This window comes from Narcine bancroftii, chromosome 14, assembly GCF_036971445.1.
Source record: "Narcine bancroftii isolate sNarBan1 chromosome 14, sNarBan1.hap1, whole genome shotgun sequence".
In the NCBI taxonomy this organism is placed as follows: domain Eukaryota; kingdom Metazoa; phylum Chordata; class Chondrichthyes; order Torpediniformes; family Narcinidae; genus Narcine; species Narcine bancroftii.
The window spans coordinates 6,738,337-6,753,692 of NC_091482.1; the positions used below are offsets into that span (position 1 = coordinate 6,738,337).

The window sequence follows — 15,356 nt, forward strand, 5'->3', positions numbered from 1 at the left end:
GATTGTGGTCAAAGCACAGAAATGCCGGAGGAACTCAGCCGGTCTCGCAGCATCCACAGGAGGTAAAGGTAGAATGTTTGGGACAAAGACACTATTTTCTTTGATTTGTCCCTGTGCTCCACAGTTTTAAATTTGCAATCAAACAATTCTCGTATGATTTATAACGACATTGAAGGATGTCACTCATCACAGAATTTCCACACACACTGTTCCCAGTTTCACAGCCAATTCCCAAGCCAGGTTAATAGTTGCCTTAAACTTCATCTTGGGCGAGTCTGCCTGGAAACCCAGCAGTTACCAGGTTGCACCAGGCGGTGGCAGCATTGGCTAGGTTTAAATGTCTCTGAACTGCATTCCATTGGGTGATTTTACTTGGCTTGAGAGCAGCCCATGGTGGGCTCACATAATGTCCAATTGCAGTGTGACTACACCCTTGCCCTGCCTTGATTGTGTCGCTGGACTATTGGGGCTCTTTGTGCGTATTGGGCAGGCAAAGGAAAGATTTTTATGTATTTTAATTTTATATAGTCAACAACGAATGGAATCTGAAGCTTTGAATCACAGGGTCCTGATTTCTGATCTGACTTCAACACAAGGTCCAGGCTAATGCAAAGGATGGTCACATTGTCAATGCTCATAAGAAATAGGAGTGGGAGTCGGCCATCCAGCCATCAAGCCTGCTCCGCCATTCGATGAGATCATGGCTGATCTGACGACAGGCTCATCTCCATCTACCTGCCTTTTCCCTGGATCTCTTAAATCCCTTACTACATAGAAATCTATCCATGCTTGTTGTAAATGGATTTACTGAGGTGGCCTCCCCTGCTTCAATGGGCGGTGAATTCCACAGATTCACCACCTTCTGGGAAATGCAGTTTCTTCTCATCTCCGTCCCTGAATCTTGAGGCTGTGTCCCCTGATTCTGGTCTGAGTCCACTCTCTCCAATCAAGCTATAAAGTGGACTGGGATTATCTAGCCACCTACCCACAAGGGGGCACGCCAGGTTTCCGCGAAGCTACCACAGCGCCAGCAACCCAGGTTCGAATCTGGCCCTGTCTATAAGGAGTCTGTGTGGGTTTCCTCCGGGTGCTCTGGTTTCCTCTCACCTTCCACAAACATGCAGGGTTGGTAGGTTAATAGGGTGTAATTAGGCGGCACAGGTTTCATGGGTCAGAAGGACGTTTTCCTGAGCTGTATTTGTTGAAATTAAAATCTATGAAAGCTATCAACTGCTAAAAGGTCTCAGTGGGACAGGAAGCATCCTTGGGGAGAAATGGTCAGTTGAAATTTTGGGTTCTATTTAAACAAACAGCACGGTAACAGGCCATGCTGCCCAATTATACCCAACCCCCCATATGGTTTTGGAATTGCCTTCTTCCTGGTGTAAGGCAGACAAAGATTCGCCATTAGTGTTGCCCAGAGCCCCTTAAAGTACGAGAGAAAGAGAAGTGAAAGAGAGTCCCTTCAGAGTCACTGATTGTCCATAGATTTGTCTCCAGCGTCCTCCCGCGGTCTGTGCAACCGCACAGATTCCATCAGCGACCTGAGGTCCAGATCCAACCTCTCCCACCTTTTGTGCCGTCCCCAGCCCACCTCCCACTTTCCTAATGGCACTTGCAGTTGAAGATGGTCCTTCCCATCACGCACTCCACTTGGTGGGTCCGTTTGTATCAGTGCACTACACTGAGTCGCACCCTACTGCGCTCCAAGCCTGCTCCCCGATCCTGGTCGGGAGGGAGGTGGCACCAAGAGACTGGGCTCACAGTTCTCAGCTGTGTGATGTATGGCCAATGGCTGTGAGACTGGACCCAGCGTTTTCTGCCCTCTGGCCACTGCTCTCCCATTGTCCTGGAAACAGCCCTTCCCTTCCAGCACCAACCAAATGCTGTAACACTGTTCTTTTTTTTAAATTTTTTATTTTTCACACTAAAAACCACATTGCTCAAGATACATACATTTTTCTTTTCATATATATACAGTGTCGTTTTCTCCCCCCCTCCCTCTTCCCATCCCACCCTCCCTACCTCCCCTCCCATTCATTTAAAGTACAGAATCTAAGATACATTAAACCCGTCAAACAATGTTGTCACTCAATAAAAATAAACAAGAAATTCCACTGAGTCAATTCTTTTCATTTCCTTCTCCTTCTGTCATTTTAGGTGGTAGATGTCCCCGGTAGGCTTTCTCTATTGTGTTTCATGTATGGCTCCCATATTTGTTCAAATATTGTAATATTCTTTCTTAAATTATATGTTATTTTTTCTAATGGAATACATTTATTCATTTCTATATACCATTGTTGTATTCTCAAGTTATCTTCTAATTTCCAGGCTGACATAATACATTTTTTTGCGATAGCTAGGGCTATCATAACAAATCTTTTTTGTGCACCATCCAAATCAAGTCCAAATTCTTTGTTTTTTATGTTACTTAGGAGGAAGATCTCTGGGTTTTTTGGTATATCGCTTTCTGTGATTTTATTTAATATCTGGTTTAGATCTTCCCAAAATTTTTTCACTTTCTCACATGTCCAGATTGCATGAATTGTTGTTCCCATTTCCTTTTTACAACGAAAACATCTGTCAGATACTGTTGGGTCCCATTTATTTAACTTTTGAGGTGTAATGTATAGCCTGTGTATCCAGTTATATTGTATCATACGTAACCTCGTATTTATTGTATTTCTCATAGTTGCAGAGCATAACTTCTCCCATGTTTCATTCTTTATCTTTATGTTTAAATCTTGTTCCCATTTTTGTCTAGTTTTACCATTTGTTTCCTCATTCTCCTTTTCTTGCAGTTTAATATACATATTTGTTATAAATTTTTTGATTATCATTGTGTCTGTAATCACATATTCAAAATTACTTCCCTCTGGTAACCTCAGACTGCTTCCTAATTTGTCCTTCAAGTAGGATTTCAGTTGGTAGTATGCCAACACTGCATCGTGAGTTATATTATATTTATCCTTCATTTGTTCAAAGGATAATAATTTATTTCCTGAAAAGCAATTTTCTATTCTTTTGATCCCTTTTTTCTCCCATTCTCTAAAGGAAAGGTTATCTATTGTAAAAGGGATTAGCTGATTTTGCGTCAGTATTAGTTTTGGTAATTGGTAATTTGTTTTATTCCTTTCTATATGAATCTTCTTCCAAATATTGAGCAGATGATGTAATACTGGAGAACTCCTACATTGTACCAATTTTTCATCCCATTTATATAATATGTGTTCAGGTATCTTTTCCCCTATTTTATCTAGTTCTAATCTAGTCCAATCTGGCTTTTCCCTTGTTTAATAAAAATCTGATAGGTATCTTAATTGTGCGGCTCTATAATAATTTTTAAAGTTTGGCAATTGTAAGCCTCCTTGTTTATACCATTCTGTTAATTTATCTAGTGCTATCCTCGGTTTCACCCCTTTCCATAAAAATTTCCTTATTATTTTCTTTAACTACTTGAAGAATTTCTCTGTCAAGTGTATTGGCAATGCCTGAAATAGGTATAGTATCCTTGGGATAATGTTCATTTTAATACAGTTTATCCTTCCTATTAGTGTTAGTGGTAAATCTTTTCAATGCTCTAAATTGCCCTGTAATTTTTTCATTAGTGGATAATAATTGAGTTTATATAGATGGCTGAGATTTTTATTTATTTGTATACCTAGGTATCGCATTGCTTGCGTTTGCCAACTGAATGGTGATTCTTTCTTAAATTTTGAGAAATCCGTAATATTCATTGGCATTGCTTCACTTTTATTTGCGTTAATCTTGTACCGCAACACTTCTCCATATTCCTTCAATTTCTTATGTAATTCTTTTATTGATATTTATGGTTCTGTTAAGTATACTATAACGTCATCTGCAAATAAACTGATTTTATATTCCTTGTCTTTTATTTTTATCCCTTTTATTTTATTTTCTGTTCTTATCAATTCTGCTAGTGGTTCTATAGCTAACGCGAACAATAAGGGTGATAGTGGGCATCCCTGCCTTGTTGATCTGCTTAAGTTAAATTGCTTTGATATATATCCATTTACTGTCACTTTCGCCAATGGCCCCTTATATAATGCTTTGATCCAATTAATAAATTTCTCTGGTAAGCTGAATTTTTGTAGTACTTTGAATAAATAATTCCATTCTACTCTGTCAAAGGCCTTCTCTGTGTCTAAAGCAACTGCTACTGTTGGAGCTTTACTTCCTTCTACTGCATGAATTAAGTTAATAAATTTACAAATATTGTCTGTTGTTTGTCTTTTTTTAATAAATCCAGTTTGGTCTAGATTTACTATTTTTGGTACATAGTCGGCTAATCTGTTTGCTAATAGTTTAGCTATTATCTTATAATCTGTGTTAAGTAAAGATATTGGTCTATATGACGCTGGGGCGAGTGGATCTTTCCCTGACTTTGGTATTACTGTAATTATTGCTGTTTTACATGAATCTGGTAAGCTCTGTGTTTTATCAATCTGGTTGATTACTTCCAGGAGGGGAGGAATTATTACATCTTTAAATGTTTTATAGAATTCTATTGGGAATCCATCCTCTCCTGGTGTTTTATTATTTGGTAGTTTTTTTTTTATTATCTGTTGTATTTGTACTATTTCAAATGGTTCCTCTATTTGTAATTTTGGTAGTTCAATTTTAGTTAAAAATTCATCTATTTTGCCTTCTTTCCCTTCGTTTTCAGTTTGATATAATTGTTCGTAGAATTCTCTGAAGTTTTCATTAATCTCCGTTGGATTATATGTGATTTGTTTGTCTTTTTTCCTTGATGCCAATACCATTCTCTTAGTTTGTTCTGTTTTAAGCTGCCATGCTAGAATTTTGTGCGTTTTTTCTCCTAGTTCATAATATTTCTGTTTTGTCTTCATTATGTTCTTCTCCACCTTATATGTTTGTAGTGTTTCAGATTTTATTTTTTTATCTGCCAATTCTCTTCTTTTAGTTGTGTCTTCCTTCATTGCTAATTCTTTTTCTATATTTACTATTTCCCTTTCCAACTGCTCTGTTTCCTGATTATAGTCCTTCTTCATCTTGGTTACATAACTTATTATTTGCCCTCTGATGAACGCTTTCATTGCGTCCCATAGTATAAACTTATCTTTCACTGATTCCGTATTTATTTCAAAGTACATTTTAATTTGTCTTTCAATTAATTCTCTAAAATCCTGCCTTTTAAGTAGCATGGAGTTTAATCTCCATCTATACATTCTTGGAGGGATGTCCTCTAACTCTATTGTCAATATCAGGGGTGAGTAGTCCGATAATATTCTAGCTTTATATTCTGTTTTTCTTATTCTGTCTTGCATGTGAGCTGATGAGAGGAATAGGTCTATTCTTGAGTATGCTTTATGTCTACCCGAATAATATGAATATTCCTTTTCCTTTGGGTGCTGTTTCCTCCATCCATCCAAAAGTTACATTTCTTGCATTGATTTAATTATAAATTTGGTTACTCTGTTCTTTCTGTTAATTTTTTTCCCAGTTTTATCCATGTTTGAATCCAAATTAAGGTTGAAATCCCCTCCTATTAGTATGTTCCCTTGCGTGTTTGCTATCTTCAAAAAAATATCTTGCATAAATTTTTGATCTTCTTCGTTAGGTGAATATACATTGAGTAAATTCCAAAACTCCGAATATATCTGACATTTTATCATTACATATCTCCCTGCTGGATCTATTATTTCCTCTTCTATTTTAATTGGTATATTTTTACTGATTAATATAGCTACTCCTCTAGCTTTTGAATTATACGATGCTGTTGTTACATGTCCTACCTAATCTCTCTTTAATTTCTTGTGCTCCAATTCAGTTAAATGTGTTTCTTCCATGAATGCTATATCAATTTTTTTCTTTTTTCAGTAAATTTAGCAGTTTCTTCCTTTTGATTTGGTTATGTATTCCATTAATATTTAAAGTCATATAGTTCAACGTAGCCATTTCATACTTTGTGTGTCTTCCCTTTCCGTTTCTCCATCATCACCTTTCCTTCTTATCCATTTCTGCTTTCTTGTTTTGAACACTTTATAAGACAACATTTCTAAAACATCAAAAATTTCCCTTATTCTCCTATCTAAAATTTCTTTCACCCCACTATCCCCTCCCCTTCCTGAGTTGCCCTTTATCCCTTGTCAGGCAACCACATCTCCCCTCTCCATTTGGATTTGCGAATTCACTCGCAAGCGTCAACTGATTTTGCAGTGACCGTAACTCCTCCCCACCCAGCCCCCCCAGGAAAGATTTTAATTTTCATATATAACAAAGGTCACTCTCTTAATTCCCTCCTAACTTCCTCTCTTCCCTTTCTTTCCCTTATTAATTCTTATCCTTACTCTATATATTTTCCTTTAAATACGGATACTCTCATGTACACACATATATACATACACACACATATATACATACACACACATATATATATAGATATATATACCCATATTTTTGCTCTCGTAACATGTTTTCATCTCTCTGTCTGTTTTGTAGTTGTTCTGCAAATTTTCGTGCTTCTTCCAGATCCAAGAATAGTCTGTTTTGTTGCCCTGGAATAACTATTTTAAGTACCGCTGGGTACTTTAGCATAAATTTGTATCCTTTTTTCCATAGGATCGCTTTTGCTCTATTAAACTCCTTTCTCTTCTTCAGGAGTTCAAAACTTATGTCTGGATAGAAAAAATTTTTTTGACCTTTGTATTCCAGTGGCTTTTTCTCTTCTCTTATTTTCTTCATTGCTTTCTCCAATATATTTTCTCTTGTTGTATATCTTAAGAATTTTACTAAAATGGATCTTGGTTTTTGTTGTGGCTGTTGTTTCGGGGCTAATGTTCTATGTGCCCTTTCTATTTCCATTTCTTCCTGTAATTCTGGTCTTCCTAGGACCCTGGGGATCCATTCTTTTATAAATTCTCTCATATTCTTGCCTTCTTCATCTTCCTTAAGGCCCACTATCTTTATATTATTTCTTCTATTATAATTTTCCATTATATCTATCTTCTGAGCTAACAGCTCTTGTGTCTCTTTAACTTTTTTATTAGATTCTTCTAATTTCTTTTTTAAGTCCTCTACTTCCATTTCTAAGATTATCTCTCGTTCTTCCACCTTGTCCACTCTTTTTCCTATATCCGACATGACCATCTCTAATCTATTCATCTATTCATTTTTTCTTCTGTACTTTTAATTCTTCTTTTTATTTCACTAAATTCTTGTAATTGCCATTCTTTTACTGATTCCATATATTCTTTAAAAATATATATTTCCATTGTCTTGCCTTTCCCTTCTTCTTCCATTTCTCTATGTTCTTCTTCTTCTTCTTCCTCTGGGTTGGTCATCTGTTGTTTCCTTATTTTCTTTTTACTCTCTTCTTGTTCTTGTTGTTTTCTGTGTTCTCTTCCTGTTGTTGTGTTGTAGCTGTCATTCTCAGCTGTGGAGATCGACTCCTCAGCTGGTCCTCCCTCCCGTCAGTGTTTTTTTTGTCATGCGCGGTTGCGTACTTTTACTTGGCTCCGCGAGCCATTTTTGTAGTCCCGAGCTCGGGACTTCAACTGACCTTAGGGAGCGGGCTTCTCTCTCCGCGGCGGGCCTCCTCGGACAGGTAAGGCCTTCACCTTCTTCTTCCGACGTTCTTTCTTCTTCTCTTCTTCCCGTTGCTTTTGACTTTTCTTTCTTCGCTGCCATTTTCTTCCCACCTTTACTTTCACTTTGTTTTAATATTTATGTTTGTGCCTTTGTGTTTTGTGTGTTTTTTTTAAACTTTTCCGGAGAGGGCTGTTGTTGCCCGACCGGCCACTACTCCATCACGTGTCTCCTCCTCTGTAACACTGTTCTGGAACGAAAGGTTCATAGTAAAATAAGATAATATTTTAAAATCTGCATTCCATCAATGAGTCTGTAAGATTAATGTGTGTGTGTGCGCACGCGCATGTATATGTCCGCACATATGTGTAGAAATATATTTTAAATATTGTAAGTATTTTGTGTGTAGGATGATCTATTTTTGTGAAAAACCCTAGCCCTAATGTGTTTTTAAATGTAAGGATGTGTGGGTTTTAAGTATGTATCATTTTGTATAGGAATGTATGTGTTTTGTGTGCGTGGTTTTCTGTGTAAAGGTGTGTGTGTGTGACTGTGTCAGGATGTGCATGTGGTTTTTTGTGTAAGGGTGTGTGTGTAACTGTGTCAGGATGTGTGTGTGACTGTCAGGGTGTGTGCGTGGTTTGCATGTAAGGGTGTGTGTGTGACTGTCAGGGTGTGTGTGTGGTTTGTGTGTCAGGGTTTGTGTGTGTGACTGTGTCAGGGCATGTATACATTTGTGTGTAAGGGTGTGTGTGAGACAGTGTCAGGGTTTGTGCGTGGTTTTGTGTGTAAGGGTGTGCATATGACTGTGTCAGGGTGTGCGTATATTTGTGTATTGTTCTCCAAGCTTTTCATGACAAGGTACATTTATCCTTCCTCTGCCTTTCTTCCTGTATAAAGGTGATGTACGAGGATAGCAGCAGGGCTGCTACATCACTGCCCCAGAGACACGGGTTCGGACCTGACACGTGGAGTTTGCACACCAGCGCATTCCCTCGAGATGCTCGGTATCCACCCTCATCCCAAAGACACGCAGGTCGATCGGTGAGTCGTCTGTGTTAATGTGTGGGGTCCCCTCGTGTGTGGGTGAGTGGCAGGAGAATGTGAGAGGGAATAGTTAACAGGGAAGTAAGTGAAGGAATAGGATTGCCAAGTGCTGACACAGAATTAATAGGCTTCTGGAATATGAAACAGAATCCATTGGGATTTGTCTCTGCTTGAGTCAGCCTAACACACGGACCGTGTGGGAGTACACCCTTGATCCAATGTTAAACCAAGGTCCCTCTTGCTCTCTCAAGTGGAGTAAAAGATCCCCAGGTGCAATTTCCAAGAGGAGCTGGTGAGTTTGCCCCATTCGCACTTATTCTGACCACTGACACTGAGAATTAATTACAGTAAAGCTCCTGTTATCTGGGATTCAAGCAACCAGCAGCCTCAAGCAACTGGCAAAAAAAATTGCAGAAATAAATAGGTAAAAAAATACGGATGTGTAAAATAGCTGTGCCAATTTAGTTCACTAATCCACGCAATCTCAAGCAACTGAAAAATTCATTTATCCGGCATCTATCAATCCCCATAGGTGCCGGATACTGTACCTAGATTCGGGTGTGCAGGTTTAGGGCAGTGCTGCCTGTGCTACAACAGTTCAAGTATTCAAGACTAGCCTGTTGAACGGGGTTGGGCTCAATGTGGCAGAAGGTGCTACGGAAATGCAGGCCTGTCCCGCAGAGAATCAATGAGGGGGGTCTCAAAACGAAACATCAACCAAATGTTTCTCCCCATGGACGCTGCCTGACCCACTGAGCCCCTCCAGCCTCTCACTGCTCACTCATGAGGGCCAGCAGCCAGCCTGACAACAAGCATTGCGAACCCTTTCCCATGTCATGAATGGTTCTGAAGAGTGCCAATAAAAAAAACACAAAAGGAATGTAAAATCTAAGCATCACAGTGGGGATCATTCCAAATATTATAATTAAATGAAGGAAAAATTAACTTTAAATCTGAAATCTGAGGTCGCACTCAGTGTGGAAGAATGCCCTAATTGCTGGAGAAACTCAACTGGACAGGCAGCATCTCACAGTCGACATCTTAGAGCAGTTTCGACATCACATACAACCCTGAGATTCTTTTTCCTGCAGTTGAGGGAGAATTGCCACTTAGTGCAAAAAAATAAACTATACTCAACATTTAAACAAATAAAGAAATGTAAACAACCTGATTCTGCAAAACAGAGAGAAAAACAATCAATGAAGTGCAAAAGTTAGAGTCCGTAAATGAGTCCCTGATTGAGTTTATTGCTTTGGAGTCTGATGGTGGAGGGGAAGCGACTGTACCTGAACCTGGTAGTGTGAGTCTTGTGGCACCCACATCTCTTTCCCAATGACAGCAGCGAGAACAGAGCGTGTGCTGGTTGGTGTGGATCCTTGATGATTGCTGCTGCTCTCCGACGGCAGCGTTCCCTGTAGATGTTCTCGATGGTGGGGAGGGTTTTGCCTGTGAGGCCCTGGGCTGCGTCCACTACCTTTTGCAGGGCTTTATGCTCAGGGGTGTTGGTGCCCCCGTACCAGCCTGTGATTGTGATATTTTGACTCTGAAGGAGAAAATCCCTTCAACCAGGAATTTCATCCACCTCAGTCCTCTCACAGACCCTTCTCCCCAACCCCTTGTTACCCCTTCCCCACTGTACACACACACACACCCTTCCCACCATTTCCCCTCCCCCTCTGTCCCCATCAGTCCGCCATCCTTCCTTTCCTCCACACCTTCACCCTCCCATTGCTCCTCTTTTTCTTTTCCTCACCTGCTTCCAGTCATTCCCAGCCCTCCCACTCACCCTCTCCCAACCTGTCATCCTTCACCCTTCCTCGCTCCAACCATCACCAACTAAGTTCCTCTTATTTCTTTAACACTGTGTCTTCCCTCTCTTGAAGTAGGGTTTAAATGGGGAGAAAATTGAAGATACCCAGATCCAAAGGATCCTGGGAGTCCTCGTACAGGATAGGGTGAAGGTAAATGTGCAGGGTGAGGGGGTGGTGAAGAAGGCAAATGCAATGCTGGCATTCAGTTCAAGAGGAATAGAATGTAAATGCAGGGATATAATGTTGAGGCTTTATACAGCCCTGGTGACATCTCAAAGATTATTGTGAGCAGTTTTGGGCTCCTCGTTTAAGAAAGATGTGTTGACTTGGGAGAGGATTCAGAGGAGGTCCACAAGGATGATTCCGGGAATGAAAGGGTTATCACATGAGGAGCGTTTGACAGCTCTTGGCCTGTACTCATTGATGGGAGAGTCCAGAGCAGGGGGTGGCCAAACTGTGGATCACAAGCCGCGTTTGGCTCTTTGACATGAATGTGCGGCTCGTGGAAATATGTTGGCTGTGTAGTGTGGGTGAGGGTCGCTTGCAATCGTGTGATGATGGCTGTTTTGCGGGCAGTGAAATTAGTGGAGTGTAAGTGTGATCCAAGCTGCCCGGCCTCTGGAGCTCCTGATGCCATGGGACCCCACCCATCTGAGCTTCTGATGCCCTGGCTGCCCACCCATCCGAGCTCCTGACATCCCAACTGAACATGGACTCTCATCTAGGCCCCAGCTGCCTGACAATTCACCAAAGCTCCCAAAATCACAAACACGGACTTAGCACCTGGTCCCTGCCGGTCGTCCATCTGAGCTCCTGACGTCTCAGGCACTTATCGCAGCATGTGTGTAATATCGACCCCCTAAATTTTGCCCTAAAATTTGGTCCACAATGTTCAACTATTACACACATATACGTTGTGCACATTTTTATTATTGACACAAATACAAATTAGAAATTTAAAAACTACATATCATTATGTACATGTATTTTTTAATATTTATACAATTTTTAAAATCAAAATGTGCATTTAATGGTTATACGGTAAGAGTAAAAACATGTATGTCATATATTTTCATGTCTTGCAGCTCTCAAACGTCTGAAGTTATTGCATGTTGCTTTTGCGTTAACCAAATTAGGTCGCGCCTGGTCTAGGTTAAGTAGGTTTGGTCGTCTATGGTCTTGCATTAAGCAAGTTTGGTCAGGATTAAAGGGTGTCTGCTTAGAATGGAGATGAGGAGGAATTTCTTCAGGCAGAGGGGGGATGAATCTGTCAGTGGGGCTGAGTGGGAAACTTCTCCGGTTTCCATTAAGAAACCACCCTTCTTCTTCCCTGTCTCCTTCCCTCTCATTTTTTTTCTCTCTCTTCCCTTTTTCCTCTGTCTCCTTTCACTGAACCAAAATCAATTATTGCCTTTCCTCTTATCATATCCAATTCACACCTTTTGTCTTTCCAGCTCTCCCCTCCCTTCCTCTTTACCCACCCAGCCATCCCCTCGCCCCTCCCCCCATTGCTGCTGTCCCCTCCCTCCCCTCATCCACCTATCATCTCCTACCATTGCCACTCCCCCTCATCCCAACCTTTTGTTCGGACATTCCTGCTGGAATTCTCTCCTACCTTGAAGAAGGGCTCAGGCCCGGAACGTTGGTAATCCACCTTTACTTCCGATGGGTGCCAGCAGGTCTGCGGCCAGGGGAACAGTGCACGATGGTTCATCAGGACCCGTTCAACTCACAGATCTGAATTGTCAACCCTGCCAGAGGCTGCCTGCCCTGCTGAGTATTTGCAGCAAGGCCTATCATTATTTCAGATTTCTAACCCCCTCCGGGGTTTTAATCTTCATCCAGTTCCCCAACTGTCTCCGAAACACTGACCCATTGCTCGCTGCATAGTGGGATCTTGCTGCACGCTGGTCACCCAGCATCGCAGGAGTAAGGACGCATCAGAGAACCCAAATGACCTTGGGTGGCTGTGATAGTGGCTATGTAGATGCAAGTCCCTCTCTCCCCTCACTGCAAAATACAGGGCAGGGAAAATGTTACAGAGAACACCTCAGGCCCTTTGGCCTGCAATGTTGTGCCTACCTATGGAAACCTACTCCACAACAATCTAATTTTTCCAAACCTCACACACATAACGCTCTATTTGTCTGAGATCCATGTGCCTTTCTACAAAGTCTTTGAATGCCCCTATTGTACCAACCTCCACCACCACCCCCCGGCAACTCATTCCTGGCCCCCACCACTTAAAAAAAAACCTCTCATATCTCCCATGAACAGCTGTCTTCTACTATTTTCCCCAGGAAAAGTGCTGGCTGCCTCCCCTGTCTAAGTCCCTCACAATCTTATTGTCAACGCTCAACCTTCATCGGTTCAAAGAGAAAAGCCCTGGATCTGTTAACCTTGCTTCATGTGACATGCTCTGCAATCCAAGCAATATCCTGGTAAATCTCCTCAACAACAAGTTCATTCAGGGACTCATTTTAGGACTCATTTTTGCAATTTATTTATTGTTTTTTTTTGTACTACCAATAAGTCGTAATTCTGCTTCGCCCACAGGGAAAAGAATCTTAGGGTTCTATGTAAATGACACTAATAGCTTCAGGAAGAAATCACATCAGTGCCTCTATTTCCTCAGAGATTTGGTATGACATTGTAAACCCTGGCAAATTTCTACAGAGGTGTGGTGAAAAGGGTGCTGACCGGCTGCATCACGGACTAGTATAGGGACACCAATACCCTCAGGCATAAAACCCTGCAAAAGGTAGGGTAAAACCCTCCTGATCTATTGAGAATGTCGGAGAGCAGCAGCGATCATCAAGGACCCCCACCACCCAGCACTCGCTGCTGCCATCAGAAAAGAGGCCACAGGACTCGCCCCACCAGGTTCAGGAATAGCTGCTCCCCCTCCGCCCTCAGACTCCTCAACCACAAACTCAATCAGGGACTCATTTAACGACTCTGAGTTGTGCACTTTATTGATATTTTTCTCTGAATTGTACAGTCAGTTAGTTTACATTTCTTTAATTGTTTACATGTGTACGTTGTGTATAGTTTTTTTTATTGCACTACCAATAAGTGGTGATTCAGTCTTGCCTGTAGAAGAATCTCAGGGTTGTATGTGATGTCAGGTACATACTCTGATAATCCATCTGAATTTGCATCACCGCCTGGTTTGGAAGCTGTACCTCCTTGAACCGCAAGACCCTGCAGAGGACAGTGAAGTCGGCGGAAAAGATCATTGGGGGTCTCTCTTCCTACCACGAAGGTCATCTAGAACACTCGACTCAGGCAGCAGGCAATAAACGTCCACACGCCCCCTCACGTAAACTGTTCTCCCTTCTGCCATCTGGTAGGAGGTACTGTAGCACTCCTGCCCTCACGTCCAGACTGGGCAAGTTGTGTCCCCCCCTCAAAAGCTGAATTCCTAAAACATATGTTCTGGGAGGCTGAGGGCCTGAGGGGGAGCAGCTGTTCCTGAACCTGGTGGGGCCAGTCCTGATGGCAGTGGACCGGAGACTTTTACTGTCCATGTCTTAATATTTCAATGTGTTGAACTTCTATTTGTGTAGATGTTCTCGGTGGTCCTGGAGAGACCCATCTCGCCTTTCAACAGGGTGTGAACGACCAATGAAAATGACATTCATGTACAACACAACCTATTGTACGGTTTCCTGGATATAATGTTACATGCACTGTATCGGAATATAGAACAACAAATCATTCTTCGTCTGCCCCCTCTCCAAAACACCTCCAGCTCCAAGGAGGTGGCCAGAACAACACTTGGAAATGATCCTCAGTGTGAGGGCTGCAAAGTTTGACTCTCTGGCTGATAATGGGTGGGCTGAGTGAGGCAGGAATTCGCTGCTGGGACCAATAGGAGTGCTGGTGGTTCAGAATTGGTCCCTCCGCACACACACACCGATCAGAGAGCAGCGCAGCCCCGGCAAGGCGATCCAAGGCGCTGAGATTTGCTGGGACCGTCCGTCCGCAGGGTCTGGTCCCCCCCCCCCCCCCCCCACCCCCTCCTCCTCCTCTCCGCCGCCATGGCCGGGCTGGTGTGCGAGCTGCTGGGAGAGCGGCTGACCGACCGGCACCAAGCCGAGGTGGAGAGCTCGGCGCTGGGCTCCGACGGCCGCCTGCTCGCCCTCTACTTCGGCTGCAGTTGGAGCGCCCCGTGCCAGCAGTTCAACGCGGAGCTCGCCGACTTCTACGGCCGCTTCAAGCAGGGCGAGAACGCCGACAAGCTGGAGGTGGTGTTCATCAGCTCCGAGGAGAAGCACCAACCGTGGCTGGAGTTCGTGGGCCAGATGCCCTGGCTGATGCTGCCTTTCCAGGACAAGGAGCGGAAGGTAAGCGGCAGGGCTGCGCCCGCAAGGAGACGCTGAGAACCCCTCCGATCCAGCATTGTCCGGGATCACACCCTGCCTGCATTCATGTGCAACACAATGTTGCAGGCACTGCACTGGAATCTCGAGCAAGAATCACGCTTAGATCCAGTGGAACTGCTTGGATACTGTGTTGCATGGGTTGCATTGAAGTTTGACACAAATAACTACTTGATTTATTGTTGCATACAATGTTTTGCATTGAAGTATCGAACGACAGATAATTATTTGATATAATGTAACTGACTGGGCACAGTATTCATAAGATGAAGGAGCTGAGTAGGCCAATCAGCCCATTGAGTGTGTTCCTCCATTCTAATCATGAGCTGATCCATCCTCCCACTCAGACTTGATGCCCTGACCAATTAAATACCTGTCCATCACTGCCTTAAATACACCCAGCGACCTCGCTTCCCCGTGGCAACAAGATCCACGGACGCGCGACCCCACCGGCAAAAGAAATCTTTCCGCATCCCTGTTTTGAACTGACGCCCTTCTACCCTGAAGTTGTGCCCTCTTGTCCTAGGGTTGCCATGGACTGAAG

General features: G+C 42.6%; 2 protein-coding genes across 3 annotated transcripts in view; both read left to right on the plus strand.

Annotated features, from left to right (window-relative positions):
* LOC138749514 (aldehyde dehydrogenase, dimeric NADP-preferring-like) overlaps positions 1–14,119 on the plus strand; it is a 109,577-nt gene extending 95,458 nt beyond the window's left edge. Inside the window, exons 26-27 of the transcript XR_011348713.1 lie at positions 8,470–8,613; positions 13,997–14,119. The gene's annotated coding sequence lies outside the window, so the exon portion shown is untranslated. The remainder of the gene's footprint in view (positions 1–8,469; positions 8,614–13,996) is intronic.
* A 223-nt stretch (positions 14,120–14,342) lies between these two features.
* nxn (nucleoredoxin) overlaps positions 14,343–15,356 on the plus strand; it is a 90,886-nt gene continuing 89,872 nt past the window's right edge. For both annotated transcript variants that reach the window (XM_069910958.1, XM_069910959.1), the window contains exon 1: positions 14,343–14,776. In XM_069910958.1, coding sequence (XP_069767059.1) covers positions 14,471–14,776 — 306 coding nt within the window. In that variant the 5' untranslated portion in view covers positions 14,343–14,470. The remainder of the gene's footprint in view (positions 14,777–15,356) is intronic.